We start from the raw sequence: 18,985 nt of genomic DNA, 5'->3' as shown, positions 1-18,985 counted from the left end.
TCACAAAGCTATGCTTACTATTCTTAGTCATATTATGCCTCTCCAAATGTTCATAAATCCTGCCTCTCAGGATCTTCTCCATCAACTTATCAACCACTGAAGTAAGACTCATTGGTACTGATCCTGTATTCAAATTTTCATTTTCTACCTCTTCTAGTCTAGTTTAAATAGTAGGACTCTATTTCATTTACACCACTGGTTCTGAAATTTAAAAATCACCATTTAGTAGTTTTAAAGCAGGATTTTGCTTTTATTAATAGGAACTGAACAGGAACATGTGCAATATTAATGGATAGCAGGCATCCAAAACCACAATAATTGAACCTCCACACAAGCTTCCTGCAACATAAACTACTTGTTTGAAATTTTCAAGGTTAAATTTTGCATTTCTGGCCTTTGATTAGAAACTAAATGTAGAAAGTCAAAAGCCCTAAATTTGAGAATAGATGTTGATTTTCTGATTGCCCAATGCTTGTTCACTGCAGCTTATAACATTATCTCTCTGCCTCAGATGCTGGAGATGTATTGCCAGCAAGTGCTCAGTTGTGTGCTTCCATAACACCCTGAAGCATGAAAGCAATTGCTCTTTTTGCTCACGTATTTCACTTCATTGCACTCTGTAATATACCAAAACAAAGTCATCAAAGTTGATGCTTTAGAGTTCTTTACTAACTCCCCTCCCCCTTTCAAACTGGGAATGGGAACAAGTCCTTTGCATTGTTTGTTGAAATTTTTAAAACAGAACACAGAATTCCAATAGCTTCTCAAAAATGACTATATATTTGAATTAATTTAAACTTAATCTAGTTAGTAGTACAGCAACAGAGACTCACACAGAAAAGTTTGGCAACATGTTTATCCACATACATAGTAACCATGCACAATCAAGTGACAATATGTATTTACAAAATGGATCTGGTTAACAGAATACAGAATATATTAGTGCCATGGGAGTAACAGTGTGCTCTAAATCATTAAGAGCCAAATGTTTCAATGTGTCAGTCATAGATTGGCATTTTTATTTTTACCAGGTGGCATGGGAGAAAGAAAGAAAGAGGGCAGCTGGTAGGGAGAAGTTACTGAAGTGGTCATCTGTATTTTCCAGGTCACCAAGCTTGTGAAGCTTTCAAACAACCCCTATATAAAGAGCAAACCTATGCTAATCATTCTGTGGAGTTCCCTGTTAAGAAATGGGCAATGACATTGCAAACACCACTCTTGGTAGGGATATGTTGTCATTCGAGTACTTTTCTTGGGTGAAACTAAGGAGAAGCTGAATCAAACAAATATGAAAAATGTGCATGATTTAAAAAGAAATCTGTCCAAATACAATTGGATATTGCTTTCTTCCAACAAGATACTTTTCATTCAATCCTCATGCCAACAAGTTTTTCCCCCCTCCAACCTGACCATGCAAATGCAAGGTGGAATTGCTGACAGGTTTTATGGATATTTACATGCTTCAGGAATGTCAGCTTTTAATGTACTTGGCCACTGACTAATCAGAGCAAAGCAGCACTCGTGGTTGTGCAGCTACATTATGTTGCAGCAGAGAGGCTACAATTTAGTTAAAATCAATAGATTTCATTATTGATAGCTGTATGGAATAGAATAAACTGTTTTTCTTTGAAAAGATTCAAAAGCAGAAGATATAAATACTTTGACAGGATAAAAAGGTCTTATCGCTATATTAAAAAAAAGTTCCACAGTTTGAACACATTTCAGTCTGGATCTTTTCATACTGAAACTTTCAAATATAGAAGCATAAATATGCACAAGCTCAAACTTGCTCATGAAATATGTAGAGGGGGCATGTGTTTCTTTAGTCTTAAAAAATATGTACATAAAGTATTGCTCAACGTACTGTAGTCTTGAATGTTCTCATAATTACAAGCAAAAGAATGAATGCACATGCAATGTAGTCACATTAAAAGGGATATTCCATCTGCAAAAAGGAATGTGAACTTTACTGTTACAACTTTTGGACGGGATTTCATCAATCACGGGACAAGACAGGAGCAATTACAACACTACAATGCACAGGCAAGAAAGAGTTGGAACTTGGGAGGGTTAGCTGAAGCACATCACATATTCTGGCAACACTGGAGTTTATTGGATTTTTGCCCATCAGTTGTCGGTGGTACACTGATGTCTACCACATTGTTACCAGGCGATTCGTCATGAGCTGATCGATCAGAAATCTGTTTCTGCGAAACTATGCGGTAAATTTCTGGTTTAAGAAAGAAACAAAAATTATAATTTTATTAAAATATTTACTTCATTTTTTTAAAATGTAGAACTCTTACATTCTTAGCCATAAGTTCTTAATACAAGTCTTAAAGATATTGTTTTGCTTAAATTGAAAAAGTGCAGAAATGCAATGAAATGTTTGGATTCACACAGGAATTTATGCCCGTCAGGTCCATGTAATGTACCCAAGTTTTAAAAATCTGCCTTTTCCATTAAGGCAAGCAAAAGTTCAGCCCAGATCACAAATGCAGGCAGAGCCTGGTTTTATTGAAGAAATTTTCCATCTAAAATAATATTGTGAGAAATCTCAGGCACACACCTAAAATGCAGTGGTACAGGGATTTCAATTAGTTTTTCCTAGAGGCCAGTGCTATAACTTTAAATTCCTTAATGCCAGACTGAAAACAGTCATACAAGTAGTTCATTCTACATTAGGCTGTACTTACAGTTGGAATATAAAAATTGGATATTCACTGTTCAAACCTAGGTATTGTTTGTTGCCAGCACCATGTTTTTCTCTGTTTATTCTTGGGTGGTGAGAGAGGAGCTGGCAATGTAGAAACTTTCACACAAAGGCTTTTCCTGAATTCTTGGAAAAACCAAACCACTAAGAGCAAATGAAATTTACTGAAGTGTTAATGTAGTAAAAATCAGGCAATATGCACAGTTTGACATAAATAACCATAAAAGGTTTTGTTTTTCTATTTAGTGCTATAATTACTGTTGTTCTATAATTAAAGAGTTGACATAAGAGGAGCTCCAAGTTGAGTTAATTGTGGGAATAAAGGATCCTTTTCTGGTTGGCTGCCAGTGACAAGTGGTATTCCTCAGGGGTTGTTGTTGGGGCTGCTTCTTTGTATGCTGTATATCAATGACTTAGATGATGGAATAGATGGCTTTGTTGCCAAATTTGCAGATGATACGAAGATTGGTAGATGGGAAGGTAGTGTTGAGGAAACAAGTAGGCTGCAGAAGGACAGATGAGGAGAATGGGCAAGAAAGTGGCAAATGAAATACAATGTTGGAAAATGCTTGGTCATGCACTTTGGTAGTAGAAAAATAATATGCAGATTATTTTCTAAATGGTCTCAGGATAGAGGGGTGTCCATTTAAAACACAGATGTGGAGAAATTTCTTTAGCCAGAGGGTGGTGAATTTGTGGAATTTGTTAACACAGGCAGCTGTGGAGGCTAGGTCGTTGGACGTATTTAAGGCAGAAATTGATAGGTTCTTGATTGGACATGGCATTAAAGGTTACAGGGAGAATGCCAGGGAGTGAGGCTGAGGAGGGGGAAGAAAAAGGATCTGCCGTGATTGAATGGCAGAGCAGACTCGATGGGCCAAATGGTCTAATTCTGCTCCTATGACCCATGGTCTTAATTCAGTCTTAACTTTTGGAAACATGTTTCAGGTCTAAAACGATAGAACTGAGAAATACAGGCCAATCCAGAAATTATGGTCAAGTTTCTCCCCATTAAAACATTTATATTACCTGTAAGAATATTTTTAAATGCTTCCTCTACATTTGTTGAATCCAGTGCAGATGTTTCAATGAACGAAAGATTATTTTTTTCTAAAAATTAAGAAAAAAAATTAGTAAAAAAGGCATAGCATGTTTAGAGGAACATAATAAATTCACCAGCTATGTTGATTTTCTGTGTGATTTTTATACAAATCCTGGAAACCTGAGTATAGAGTCCATTCAGTACCCAGTCCAAGAGCAATCACGACCAGTCCATACTTTTCCTCATTTCAAGTAGCTGTCCAGTCTCAAAATTGTTTATCAAATCAGCTTTCACCACTGTATATATTAAACCCAAGAAACCCTTTAATATCCTTAAATCACTTAATCAACTTCACCTGCCATCTTTATGGATTTCAGTATAAAATAGAAATAGTCTCTGCACAACTTTACTTTTCAGAAGTGTTATAGAATACTATTTTACCATTCCTCCTACACATTACACAGATGGAATTTAACTCAGACAGGTATGTGGTTCTGCATTTTGATAAGTTAAACCAGAGAAGGACTTGCACAGTAGATAATAGGGCCATGGTAAATGTAGAATGGAAGAACCTAGAGGCACAGTAAGTGCCCATAATTGAACACCGGTACAAACTGGTGAAGGTAGTATTTGGCATGTTTGCCTTTATCTGTCAGGGCGTCAAGTATAAGATGGCATTTTATTACAGCTGTAAAGGACATTGGTAAGATCACAGTAGGAATACTATATGCGGTTCTGGTCACCTGATTATAGGAAGGATGACATTCAGCAGGAAATAGTACAGAAAAGATTCACAAGGATGCTAATAGGCCTGATTTAAGGAGAGACTTGATAGGCTGGGACATTTTTCCTCTGTAATATAGAGTTGGAACGGTGGCCTTAGTGGTTCATAAAATCAAAAGGGGAATAGCTGGGAGAAAGGTCACAGTCTTGCCATTGGAGAATCAAAATCTATAGGCCATAGGTTTAAAGTGAGGGGGAAATGGAATATAAGTGGGAGCTTTTCCCATATAGAAAGTGGAGGGTGTATGGAATGAGCTACCAGTTGAAACTGATAGAATTAAAATATTCAAGTCATTTTGGTGTATGAAGAGGAAAAGCTCAGACGAATATGGGTTAAGTGCAGGAAATGGGCCTAACTCGAGGAGACAACTTAGTCAGCATGAACAAGCTGGGCTGAAGGTCCAGTTTCCGTAATGTACAACTGACTCCTCCACTGGAAATCTGCTAGTTCTCCCCATTTTTAATCCCGTCATCTTGACGTCCAGTATCCTCTCTGTATTCTACCTTTACTATTTACATATCATTTACAAACACAAATACTGCCAGCTCCTGATACCAAAGTCTAGGTCATAAAGAACAATTATTCTCAACTGCTGCTCAAGTCCATCTAACACACCAGCATGAAATTAATTCTGAAAAGGACCAATACTAAATCCCAAAACTCATAGGGAATTATAAAGAAAGTTAGAGCAATCATTATAGAAACATAGAAAATAGATGCAGGAGTAGGCCATTCGGCCCTTTGAGCCTGCACCGCCATTTATTATGATCATGGCTGATCATCCAACTCAGAACCCCGCCCCAGCCTTCCCTCCATACCCCCTGATCCCCGTAGCCACAAGGGCCATATCTAACTCCCTCTTAAATATAGCCAATGAACTGGCCTCAACTGTTTCCTGTGGCGGAGAATTCCACAGATTCACCACTCTCTGTGTGAAGAAGTTTTGCCTAATCTCGGTCCTAAAAGGCTTCCCCTTTATCCTCAAACTGTGACCCCTTGTTCTGGACTTCCCCAACATCGGGAACAATCTTCCTGCATCTAGCCTGTCCAATCCCTTTAGGATTTTATACGTTTCAATCAGATCCTCCCTCAATCTTCTAAATTCCAACGAGTACAAGCCCAGTTCATCCAGTCTTTCTTCATATGAAAGTCCTGCCATCCCAGGAATCAATCTGGTGAACCTTCTTTGTACTCCCTCTATGGCAAGGATGTCTTTCCTCAGATTAGGGGACCAAAACTGCACACAATACTCCAGGTGTGGTCTCACCAAGGCCTTGTACAACTGCAGTAGTACCTCCCTGCTCCTGTACTCGAATCCTCTCGCTATAAATGCCAGCATACCATTCGCCTTTTTCACCGCCTGCTGTACCTGCATGCCCACTTTCAATGACTGGTGTATAATGACACCCAGGTCTCATTGCACCTCCTCTTTTCCTAATCGGCCACCATTCAGATAATAATCTGTTTTCCTATTTTTGCCACCAAAGTGGATAACTTCACATTTATCCACATTAAATTGCATCTGCCATGAATTTGCTCACTCACCCAACCTATCCAAGTCACTCTGCATCCTCTTAGCATCCTCCTCACAGCTAACACTGCCACCCAGCTTCGTGTCATCCGCAAACTTGGAGATGCTGCATTTAATTCCCTCATCCAAGTCATTAATATATATTGTAAACAACTGGGGTCCCAGCACTGAGCCTTGCGGTACCCTACTAGTCACCGCCTGCCATTCTGAAAAGGTCCCGTTTATTCCCACTCTTTGCTTCCTGTCTGCTAACCAATTCTCCATCCACATCAATACCTTACCCCCAATACCATGTGCTTTAAGTTTGTACACTAATCTCCTGTGTGGGACCTTGTCAAAAGCCTTTTGAAAATCCAAATATACCACATCCACTGGTTCTCCCCTATCCACTCTACTAGTTACATCCTCAAAAAATTCTACGAGATTCATCAGACATGATTTTCCTTTCACAAATCCATGCTGACTTTGTCCGATCATTTCACCGCTTTTCAAATGTGCTGTTTATCACATCTTTGATAACTGACACCAGCAGTTTCCCCACCACCGACGTTAGGCTAACCGGTCTATAATTCCCTGGTTTCTCTCTCTCGCCTTTTTTAAAAAGTAGGGTTACATTAGCCACCCTCCAATCCTCAGAAACTAGTCCAGAATCTAATGAGTTTTGAAAAATTATCACTAATGCATCCACTATTTCTTGGGCTACTTCCTTAAGCACTCTAGGATGCAGACCATCTGGCCCTGGGGATTTATCTGCCTTCAATCCCTTCAATTTGCCTAACACCACTTCCCTACTAACATGTATTTCGCTCAGTTCCTCCATCTCACTGGACCCTCTGTCCCCTACTATTTCTGGAAGATTATTTATGTCCTCCTTAGTGAAGACAGAATCAAAGTAATTATTCAATTGGTCTGCCATGTCCTTGCTCCCCATAATCAATTCACCTGTTTCTGTCTGCAGGGGACCTACATTTGTCTTTACCAGTCTTTTCCTTTTTACATATCTATAAAAGCTTTTACAGTCAGTTTTTATGTTCCCTGCCAGTTTTCTCTCATAATCTTTTTTCCCCTTCCTAATTAAGCCCTTTGTCCTCCTCTGCTGAACTCTGAATTTCTCCCAGTCCTCAGGTGAGCCACTTTCTCTGGCTAATTTGTATGCTTCTTCTTTGGAATTGATACTATCCCTAATTTCTCTTGTCAGCCACGGGTGCACTACTTTCCTTGATTTATTCTTTTGCCAAACTGGGATGAACAATTGTTGTAGTTCATCCATGACGAAGGGTCTCGACCTGAAACGTCGACTGAAACTCTTCCAATAGATGCTGCCTGGCCTGCTGCGTTTACCAGCAACTTTGATGTGTGTTGCTTGAATTTCCAGCATCTGCAGAATTCCTGTATCTACAGCTTCAGTTAACTAGTTGATGGGAACAACATGTTGAAAGTGTGTGGTGGATTTAAACGTTTTTGTAGTAATAGTTAAAATCAAAATAATGTTAATTTTTTTGAGAAAACCTTAATTATATATTAGTCTCTACTGTTTAATGCTGCATATTTCAAAAGCTACTATAAAAAGCTGCAAGTGCGTACTGAAAGGGTTCAATAAATCCCAAAGATCTAATCAGTGATTAGCAGTCCCTTTGGAAGTGCACAAGCTGGTTGTATACAGACTTGTTCACAAAATTTAAATAGAACTACACTCTATGTGTTGTCAATAGGCTTGATACAAATACAAGAGGCTCTGCAGATGTTAGAAATCCAGAGCAACACACACAAAATGCTGAAGGAACTCAGGTCAGGTAGCTTCTATGGAAATGAAGAAATAGTCAACATTTCAGGCTGAGACCCTTTATCAGGACTGATTCAAGTTTATTGATTTCTTTTCAGTAAGCAAGTTCCAAAACCACACACAATATTCCACATTCAGCTTCACCAATGTTTTATACAACATCCCAACTCCTGTACTCAGTGCACTGATAAATGTGTCAATAACTCACTTTATGACTATCTACCTGAGATGCCATTTCCATGGAATTATGATCTGTATTTCCAGATCTTTGTTCTAGCACACACCTCTAAGCCCTACCATTCACTGTGCAAGTCTTACCCTGGTTCGTCCTCCCAAAGTATTATATCTCACACTTGTCTGCATCAAATTCTATCTGCACTTTCCCAGCTGGTCCAGATCACTTTGCACACTTTGTTGGTCCTCCTTGCCACTCACTACATCCCCAATCTTTGTATCAACTGCAAATTTAATGATCTAGTTTACCACATTATCAACTAAACTATTAATATGGATAATAAACAATGGATCCAGCACCAAACCCTGTGGCACACCACTACAGGCCTCCAATCTGTGAGGCAACCACTACTATCAGTCTATGTCTTCTCCCACTAAGCCAATGTCGAATCCAATTGACTACTTCATTCTGAATGCTAAGTGACTTAACTTTCTGAACCAGCCTCCCATGTGGAACCTTGTCAAAGGCCTTGCTAAAATCCACGTAGAAAACTACTACCACCTTTCTTCCAAAGTTCTCGGTAACCTCCTTGAAAAAGTCTAAGATTGGTTAGACTGACCTACCACGCATAAGGCCACATTAACTATTCCTAATCGGACCCTGTCTATCCAAATATTTTTATATCCTGTCCCTTAGAGTACCATCCAATAATTTATTCATGATTGATGCCAGGCTCACTGGCCTATCATTTCGTGGTTTTTCTTGGCGCCTTTATAAACAACAGAATATTAGCTATCCTCCAATCCTCTGGCACCTCACCTATGTTTAAGATTTTTAAATAACTCTGCTAGGGTCCCTACAATTTCTGCAGTGGCTTCCCACAAGGTCCGAAGGCACACCTCATCAGGTCTTGGGGATTTATACATCCTAATTCACCTCAAGGCAGCAAGCACCTCCTCCTCCATAATCAGGAATGGGTCTATGTCCTCACTACTCTTTTACTGCAGTTCTATAGCTTCTGTATCTGTCACCCAAGTAAATACAGATGCAAAAAATTCATTTAAGATCTCTCCTATTTCTTTTAGCCTTCAAGCATAATTGGCCATGAGGAACAATTCAAGAGGGATTTCATCCCTTGCTATCCTTTTGCTCCAATAAAGCCCTTTAGAAGCTCTCGAGATCCTCATTTTCCTTTTCTGCTAGAGCAACCTCGTGTCTTTATTTAGCTCTCCTGATGTCTCTCGGGTTCTCTTACATTTCTTACACTCAAGCACCTCATTTAATCCTAAATGCTGATACCTGATATACACCTCTTTTTTTCTTTACCAAGACCTCAATTTCCCCTGATAATCAATAAACCTGTTAGTCTTGTTTTTAAAAAAATATTCTAACAGAAACATACAAATTCTATCTTCTTAATATTTCACTTTTGAAGGCCCCCCCCCCCCTTATAAAGCTCATCTTTGCTGGAAAATATTGCATCCATGTCTCCCAGATCCCTTCTGATGCCAAAATTGGCTTTTCTCCAATTTAGAATCTCAACCCAAGGACCAGTCCTACTCTTCTCCATAATTATCTTGAAACTAATGGAATTATGATATCTACATCCAGTGTTCCCCTCACACACTTCAATCACATGGTCTGTCTCATTACCAAACAGGAGACCCAGTATTGTGCTCCTCTAGTTAGGATCTCTACATTTTGATTACAGAAACTTACCTGAACACATTTAGCAAACTCCATCCCATTCAGTCTTTTACAGTATGGATGTCTCAATCAATGAGGAAAATCAAAATCACCTACTACCACTACCTTCTATTTCCTACAACTGTCTACTACCTCTACACCTTTGCTCCTTTAAATCCGACTGACTATTGGGAGGTCTATTACACAGTCCCATTAATGTGGTCTTCCCCTTTTTCATTCCTCAGTTCCACCCAAATTGCCCCAGTAGACAAACCCTCCGTATGTCAAATCTGAGCAAAGCAATCAGCCTTTTCCCCTGATGAGTAACACCACCCCTCATTCTCTAACACCTTCCCCCTCTCACTTCTAAAACAAATGAATCCACAACATTTAGCTGCTCGTTCTGCAACCAAACCTTATTAATTGCTGCAAAAAAAAAAAAAAAAAAAAAAAAATCCACACGTTGATCCCTGCTCTGAGCTCATCTGTCTGACTTACAATATTCCTTGCTTGAAATTATCCCATCATGTTCAACTGAAATAGATGCAACTTAGGAAATTAGTCCCAACATGCTCAACCTTCTAACTTACCATCTTTGCTTGTAGGCTTCCCCACTGTCTACTCCACTTGCTGTCCTGACAACACCCTGTCCTGACACTTTACATCACACCTCACTCTCATTTTCTTCTATGGAGAATTAGGATACAACTCCACAATCATTGTGCTTATTGGTACATCACAGTATAAGCTCTGAAAAGCACAAGGTTCTGAGTTAAGCAACCCCAAATAACTTCACTCTCCAAACATTTATCTCTGTAGGTAAAATTGGACAAAGATTGTGCACCCAGATTCTGCAGTATTAACCTCTGGGCAGGTTGTAGCATTTTTCAGTGAAACCCTGTCGCAATTAACTTAACATGAGCCTCTCAGAATGACTTTTATTTGTGACAAAATACCAAGTTATCAGAAGATTGATGCCGATAAGAGAGATAAGAAAGACAAATGGGGGAAACATTCAAAATGCTAATCAGAGAGAGACGAGAGAGATTACCGAAAACAGACACAGTTCCGAGTATTGTTCAGACCAGTTGCTTTGAACCTGAACTGTTTGAAGTTTGATGGACAGGCAATACCCCAGCAGGGGGATAAAAGGAACAGGTTCGCTAAGGCAAGACACACCACGAGATAATGAGACCCTGGAAAAGCAGTGTGCCCCCACAAGTTGGTGAGAGTTTTGGAGGTCTGGTCGCGGGACCAACCATAGATGCACAGGCTGAGAAGGTACCATCGGCGGGAACCTGGTGTGTGTGTCCACCCTTGCCTGGGTGCCGGGTTCACCGCAGAAGAATGATTGTATCCGGAATGGAGGGGTTACAGTCGGTGACCTCAGAAGATATTATAAAGGGCTCGCCCGAAAGCTAACTGCGAGGAATATCAAAGGTCTGTTGAATCCGATTTGAACATCAGCATTCGCACTCTCTCTCTCTCTCCCCCCCAAACGGCACAACAGCGATTACTGCGAACTGAACTGAATTGAACTGAACTCTGTGTCACTTGAGACTGATCATTTTACCTAGACTGCGATAGAGCTTGATTGATCCTATTATCCTAGTTCTGTGTACATGTGTGTTTTATCATTGCTAACCCGTTGCATTTATATCCTTACGTTTATAGAGTACTGTGTTACTTATTTCTTTAATAAAACTTTCTTAGTTCCAGTAATCCAAACTCCAACTAAGTGGTCCATTTCTGCTGGTTTGGCAACCCAGTTACGGGGTACGTAACATAAGTGGAGTTCTCGTCCATGATTTTGAACGCTAAATTTGGGACTGGGTAAATTAATTGGGTTAAAATTCCCGAAAGAAAGAAAAGGCAAACAGCAGAAATGGAGATTGAGGAATTTCTAAAGGCGCCGACCTTGGAGGCATTAGAAGATGCCAGGAAAGCGAAATTGACAGCTGTGGCCAAACGGTTGAATCTTTTTAAGGGGAAGTTGACAATAAGGAGAGAGGAGATGCACAGAGCTATCATAGAGCATTATGTGTCTAAAGGTGTGTTTCCCCAAGGGGAGCTGGAGGTGATATCTATTGGAAAACTGGGTGGAGACGCAGCACAGGTGCAGCTTGAAAAATTGAGACTCGAGCACGAGTTCCGGGTAAGACAGCTAGAACACGAAGAGAAACAGTTAGAACGACAGCGAGAAGAGAACCAGAGGGAAAGGGAATTTGAGCTGGAGAGGTTAAAGATGATGGCAGCACAGGGGCCCATGCCGAACCAAGGTGGAGGGTTCAGGGCAACCCAGGAGGTTAGGTTGGTTCCCCCATTTGACGAGACCGATGTTGATCGGTACTTTCTCCATTTTGAAAAAGTTGCTGTAAGTCAGGCCTGGCCGAGGGATAAATGGGCTGTTTTGCTTAAGAGTGTACTTAAAGGAAAAGCCCAACAAGCTTACTCGGCTTTGTCTGCAGAAGATGCCTAGAGGTGGTGAAAGAGGCCATCCTCAGGATTTATGAGTTGGTCCCGGAGGCATACCGGCAGAGGTTCCGGAATGCGAAGAAGCAGTGGGGCCGCACGTATTTAGAGTTTGCCTGTGAGATGCAGACATATTGTGAGCGTTGGTGCGCCTCGAAAGGGGTCAGTGGGGATTATGACAGACTGCTACAGCTAATCCTGATTGAGCAGTTTAAAGGTGGTGTCCCTGAAGGTATGAGACCCTACCTAGATGAGAAAGAGGCAGACACTTTAGCCGCAACTGTTAAGTTAGCGGATGAGTACCCGTTGACACATAAAATGAAGTTTGGCCCGAGTAAGGACTACCAGAAGGGTAGTTAGGACGGTGGGGAGAGTCCGCCAGAAAAGTCAGAAAGTAAGCCGGGGACTAGTGAGAAAGATAAGGTAGACTGGAAGCAGTTTGGTAGGAAGCCTCCTGGGGTCGTATGTTATAATTGTGGGAAAGTCGGACTCTTTGCCCCAAAGAAGGAGACGGGAAAAGGAAAAACAGCGGTTCCGACTGGCTGTATTGAGCTGGTAAGTAAACCGTTAGGAGAGAGGAGGTCTGATAAAGTTCAGGAAGGGCGCGAGAGGTTTATCTCGGCCGGATTGGTGTCAGTGAAGGAGGGTTAAACCCAGTTCCAGTACGGATCTGGAGAGACACTGGAGCGTGTCAGTCATTGATATTAAAGAGTGTGTAGACTTTAGTTCAGAGACCCAGACTGGGGAGGTCAGGGTGATCAAAGGCATTGGAAAAGGGAGTGAAGCAGTATCTTTGCACCAGATACACCTAAAAAGCGACTTGGTCTCTGGACCGGTCACAATCGGGGTGAGGCCCGAACTACCGATGAAAGACGTGGAAGTCTTACTCGGTAATGACCTCGCCGGCAGAAATGTGTTCTCAGCAGTAAAACTGACAAGTCAGCCTGCCAGGATTGAGGCCCCAGCCATGGACTCACAGGTTTATCCCGTTTGCGCAGTGACTCGGCGTGTGTCCAGAAAGACTGCCGAAGTAAATTTAGCTGAGGCGTTTCTACCAGCCTTGTACCAGGGGGAGGTAGAAAGTGAAAAGAAGGAGCGTAGTGGAACAGGAGGAAGTCAGGGAGCTGAGGCAGACTTAGCATTAGCCAGGAAGGAATTTGTACAGGCACAGGAGCGAGACGAGGAGCTGATGGTTTCGGTGGAGACAGCTCTCTCCGAAGCAGAATTAAAAAGGGAGCCAGTGGGCTATTGTGTGGAGGAGGGAGTGCTAAGGAAGAAAGGGAGACCAAGTACCGTGCCCGCAGATGAGGAATGGGGGGTGGTGCCAAAAATTTATGGGGATGAGATTCTTAACCTGGCCCACAAGATACCCCTCGGTGGACATTTTGGGGGGAGGAAAACAGTTGGCAGAATCATGAAAGAGTTCTACTGGCCACACAGGAGGAAGGATGTTATTGACTATTGTAGACGTGAGTTAACACAGTTAGAGGCTATTAACATGTTAAAAGCTCACCACGATCAGAAAACAGATCTAGCTGGCGATACCATGAAAATTAATGAGGCTAGGGTGCCACCTGATAAGGGGAAAACCCATTTTGAAAAGATAAGTATGGTGCCGAGCAGATGGGAGAAGTCTATTGTTTTGGCCAGCTTTGCTGATAAGGTCTCTTCCTTAATCCCCGAACAAAGCGACCCGCTAAGAGAGCTAATTAAACGGCACGCACACGTATGTCCGAATGTCCCGAGGCGATGCAAGGAGCCGGGACATGGAGTTGTTGTCACATCAGGTCAGCCTAGTGAGCAACACCCCCATAGAATGATTAATTCAGTGACAAAAGGGCTAAAGAACACAGAAGTGTATATTGGCGATGTAGTGGTCTGGAGTGACATGTGGGAGGAGCACATTGTGGCAGTAGAGGAGTTGTTTAAACGGCTGTCCAAAGCCAACCTGACAGTGAACCTCGCAAAAAGTGAGTTCGGCCACGCGAAGGTCACTTATCTGGGATTTGTGGTAGGACAGGAGCAGCTGGCTCTGATGCAAGCTAAGGTGCAGGCTATCTCTGAAGTCCCCACCCCGACAGACAAGAGAGCCCTGAGAAGGTTCTTGGAGATGGTGGGGTACTATCGGAAGTTTTGCAAAAAAAAACTCTGCAGATATTACCCACCCTCTGACTAAGCCCATGCCAAAGAATGCTAAGTTGGTATGGGACGACCCTTGTTATCTGTATCCGGGACGAAAACCACTGAGAAGTTACACCGATCACAATTCATTAGTGTTATTGGCCACTATGAAGTTTGCTAAGTTGGAGCCTGGTCTTAGAGGTTTATTAAAATAACACATATAAAAGGAACAGAAAATGTGATTGCTGACTGTCTGTCAAGGTGTTGACAACTTAAAGTTCTCTGTATTAGCCAAATAGCTGATGAACATGTATATTTGTGTGTGTCTAATAATGTATTCATGCCTATAATTTTTACCCCGGTAAAAATCCTTGAAGGATAGGGGTATGTGACAAAATACCAAGTTATCAGAAGATTGATGCCGATAAGAGAGATAAGAGAGAGACAAATGGGGGAAACATTCAAAATGCTAATCAGAGAGAGACGAGAGAGATTACCGAAAAGAGACACAGTTCCGAGTATTGTTCAGACCGGCTGCTTTGAACCTGAACTGTTTGAAGTTTGATGGACAGGCAATACCCCAGCAGGGGGATAAAAGGAACAGGTACGCTAAGGCAAGACACACCACGACACCATGAGATAACGAGACCCTGGAAAAGCAGTGTGCCCCCACAAGTTGGTGGGAGTTTTGGAGGTCTGGTCGCGGGACCAACCATAGACGCACAGGCTGAGAAGGTACCATCGGCGGGAACCTGGTGTGTGTGTCCACCCTTGCCTAGGTGCCGGGTTCACCGCAGAAGAACGATTGTATCCGGAACAGAGGGGTCACAGTCGGTGACCTCAAAAGACATTACAAAGGGCTCGCCCGAAAGCTAACTGCGAGGAATATCAAAGGTCTGTTGAATCCGATTTGAATATCAGCATTCGCTCTCTCTCTCCCCCAAATGGCACAACAGCAATTACTGCGAACTGAACTGAATTGAACTGAACTCTGTGTCACTTGAGACTGATCATTTTACCCCTAGACTGCGATAAAGCTTGATTGATTCCTATTATCTTAGTTCTGTGTACGTGAGTTTTATCATTGCTAACCCGTTGCATTTATATCCTTACGTTTAGAGTACTGTGTTACTTATTTCTTTAATAAAACTTTCTTAGTTCCAGTAATCCAGACTCCAACTAAGTGGTCCATTTCTGCTGGTTTGGCAACCCAGTTACGGGGTACGTAACATATTCTAAAACAACAGGAATTCTGCAGATGTTGGAAATTCAAGCAACACACATAAAAGTTGCTGGTGAACGCAGCAGGCCAGGCAGCATCTCTAGGAAGACTCTTAATAATTTCTCCTTTGGCTCCTCCCACTTCCTCCAAACTAAAGGTGTAGCTATGGGCACCCGTATGGGTCCTAGCTATGCCTGCCTTTTTGTTGGCTTTGTGGAACAATCTATGTTCTGTGCCTATTCTGGTATCTGTCCCCCACTTTTCCTTCGCTACATTGACGACTGCATTGGCGCTGCTTCCTGCATGCATGCAGAACTCGTTGACTTTATTAACTTTGCCTCCAACTTTCACCCTGCCCCCAAGTTTATCTGGTCTATTTCCGACACCTCCCTCCCCTTTCTAGATCTTTCTGTCTCTGTCTCTGGAGACAGCTTATTCACTGATGTCTACTATAAGCCTACTGACTCTCACAGCTATCTGGACTATTCCTCTTCTCACCCTGTCTCTTGCAAAAACGCCATCCCCTTCTCGCAATTCCTCTGTCTCCGCCGCATCTGCTCTCAGGATGAGGCTTTTCATTCTAGGACGAGGGAGATGTCTTCCTTTTTTAAAGGGGCTTCCCTTCCTCCACCATCAGCTCTACTCTTAAACGCATCTCCCCCATTTCACGTACATCTGCTCTCACTCCATCCTCCCGCCACCCCACTAGGAATAGGGTTCCCCTGGTCCTCACCTACCACCCCACCAGCCTCCGGGTCCAACATATTATTCTCTGTAACTTCCGCCACCTCCAACGGGATCCCACCACTAAGCACATCTTTCCCTCCCCCCCCCCCGCATTCCACAGGGATCGCTCCCTACGCAACTCCCTTGTCCATTTGTCCCCCCATCCCTCCCCACTGATCTCCCTCCTGGCACTTATCTGTGTAAGCGGAACAAGTGCTACACATGCCTTTACACTTCCTCCCTTACCACCACTCAGGGCCCCAAACAGTCCTTCCAGGTGAGGCAACACTTCACCTGTGAGTCGACTGGGGTGATATACTGCGTCTGGTGCTCCCGATGTGGCCTTTTATATATTGGCAAGACCCGACGTAGACTGGGAGACCACTTTGCTGAACATCTACGTTCTGTCCGCCAGAGAAAGCAGGATCTCCCAGTGGCCACACATTTTAATTCCACATCCCATTCCCATTCTGACATGTCTATCCACGGCCTCCTCTACTGTAAAGATGAAGCCACACTCAGGTTGGAGGAACAACACCTTATATTCCGTCTGGGTAGCCTCCAACCTGATGGCATGAACATCGACTTCTCTCACTTCCGCTAATGCCCCACCTCCCCATCGTACCCCATCTGTTACTTATTTTTATACATTCTTTCTCTCACTCTCCTTTTTCTCCCTCTGTCCCTCCGAATATACCCCTTGCCCATCCTCTGGGTCCCCCCCCCACCCCCCGTCTTTCTTCCCGGACCTCCTGTCCCATGATCCTCTTGTATCCCTTTTGCCTATCACCTGTCCAGCTCTTGGCTCCATCCCTCCCCCTCCTGTCTTCTCCTATCATTTTGGATCTCCCCCTCCCCCTCCAACTTTCAAATCCCTTACTCACTCTTCCTTCAGTTAGTCCTGACGAAGGGTCTCGGCCTGAAACGTCGACTGCACCTCTTCCTAGAGATGCTGCCTAACATATTCTAGTAAAGTTTTAAACTGCCAAGTGTCTAGATGTTATTCATGTGTATCCTTACCCGCAAAGGCCCGTGCCTCATCCGTTGGCACAGCTCTCAGATGACGAAGGTCACTTTTGTTCCCAACCAACATAATGACAATATTGTTATCAGCATGATCACGCAATTCTTTCAGCCACCGCTCTACATTCTCGTATGTTAGATGCTTGGCAATATCATACACCAGCAGGGCACCTACAGCTCCACGGTAGTACCTGAAAACACAGATTGCACCAGTCCTTATTTCTGTTCACCTGGTATAGACTGCACCCTTCCATTTTGTGGACTATGAAGAATTCTGACAATTTTTGTCAGCATTTAGAAAGCTCTTGTTGATGAGTTATATAGTGAAGGTGATGTGGAGATGGAGACAGGAGGATGCATGGAAAGGAAGAGAGATATTGTTTGGGAAGATTGCATTAAGGTTTGGTGCAGACCAAGTACAGGAAAAGGTCAAAGTCAGCATGGGAGTTTAAGTGAGAAGCCACAGAAGTCAGCACACTTTCTTAATATAAGTAAAAAACATTAACAGTTTTAGACATTTCCTCTCATTTCTCTTTTAATTTTCACTTTTTTTTAAAAATAAAAGCTGTTTATATTTTCAAAATCTTACTTAGCATTTTTCACCAAGTGTTCTGTGCTTTTTAAACTTTCTGGAGCTGATTTTAACTTTTTCCAGCTTTTCAAATAATTCATTTAGAGGCTAACAAAATCATTTACTATCTCTTGAGAGTGGCAGTTATATCAGCTTGTGGTCCTACCTTGAATGCTCACATATTTCTATATTCCAGTAAAGAATCATTACACAAAAATTAATAGGTATTCTCCTTACAGTGGTCACATCTGATTATTTTATAATTGTTATAAATTGACTACTTTTAGAAATGAAATACTTACGCTGAAGTGATGGCACGGTATCGCTCCTGGCCTGCTGTGTCCCAGATCTGTGCTTTAATTGTCTTTCCATCTACCTGGATACTCCTGGTGGCAAACTCAACTCCAATGGTGCTTTTACTTTCCAGGTTAAACTCGTTGCGTGTGAACCTCGACAGGAGGTTGCTCTTTCCAACCCCGGAATCCCCAATTAGCACAACTGGCAGAAAAAGCACATTAAACATTTAAGCGTTGCAGTTCAAGAAAAAAAAACATTTGTTGAAAGACTATTTTCCTGAGATTTCTGCCAACATCCTGACATTATGCCTTTTCTTTCACTAATCCCACATGGTCAAGTCTGCCAATCACATTTAAGGAAGCTGTTAAAGGGTAGGTTAAAGTGAATGAGGAATATAATTTCACTGCTGCAGACTGTACTGTTGTGTCATCACATTTCCCAGGGAGAGACTGAAGTTTGCTGAAGCTCAAATTTTACTCAAATTCTTCTTCTGCACAACTGGTTTTAATGATAATTTCTTCTTTGTAACTTCCATCAGGTCCTAATATAGTTATAAATTGAAAGATGAAATACTTTAGATATCAACATTTAAACTTTAAATAGTTTATTTTATGGCAAGTATTCTATCTGTGAGGATGAAATTGGATCTCCCAATAACACTGGCCTATTCAGTAATTAAATAACAAGGCAAACTGTGAATATCAAGCAACACACATCAAAGTTGCTGGTGAACGCAGCAGGCCAGGCAGCATCTCTAGGAAGAGGTACAGTTGACGTTTCGGGCCGAGACCCTTCGTCAGGACTAACTGAAGGAAGAGCCAGTAAGAGATTTGAAAGTG

At 42.1% G+C, this 18,985-nt stretch overlaps 1 protein-coding gene across 1 annotated transcript in view; it reads right to left on the bottom strand.

Moving 5' to 3' along the window:
- Positions 1-258: 258 nt before the first annotated feature.
- The window catches only part of LOC140188007 (ras-related protein Rab-11B), a 28,791-nt gene continuing 10,064 nt past the window's right edge, over positions 259-18,985 (bottom strand). Inside the window, exons 2-5 of the mRNA XM_072243883.1 lie at positions 18,152-18,347; positions 17,276-17,469; positions 3,743-3,823; positions 259-2,230 (exon numbers count right to left, since the gene is read on the bottom strand). Of these exons, the coding sequence (XP_072099984.1) occupies positions 2,085-2,230; positions 3,743-3,823; positions 17,276-17,469; positions 18,152-18,347 (617 nt within the window). The 3' untranslated portion in view covers positions 259-2,084. The remainder of the gene's footprint in view (positions 2,231-3,742; positions 3,824-17,275; positions 17,470-18,151; positions 18,348-18,985) is intronic.

This window comes from Mobula birostris, chromosome 26 (assembly GCF_030028105.1).
Source record: "Mobula birostris isolate sMobBir1 chromosome 26, sMobBir1.hap1, whole genome shotgun sequence".
In the NCBI taxonomy this organism is placed as follows: domain Eukaryota; kingdom Metazoa; phylum Chordata; class Chondrichthyes; order Myliobatiformes; family Myliobatidae; genus Mobula; species Mobula birostris.
This window is presented reverse-complemented; position numbering and strand designations above follow the sequence as displayed.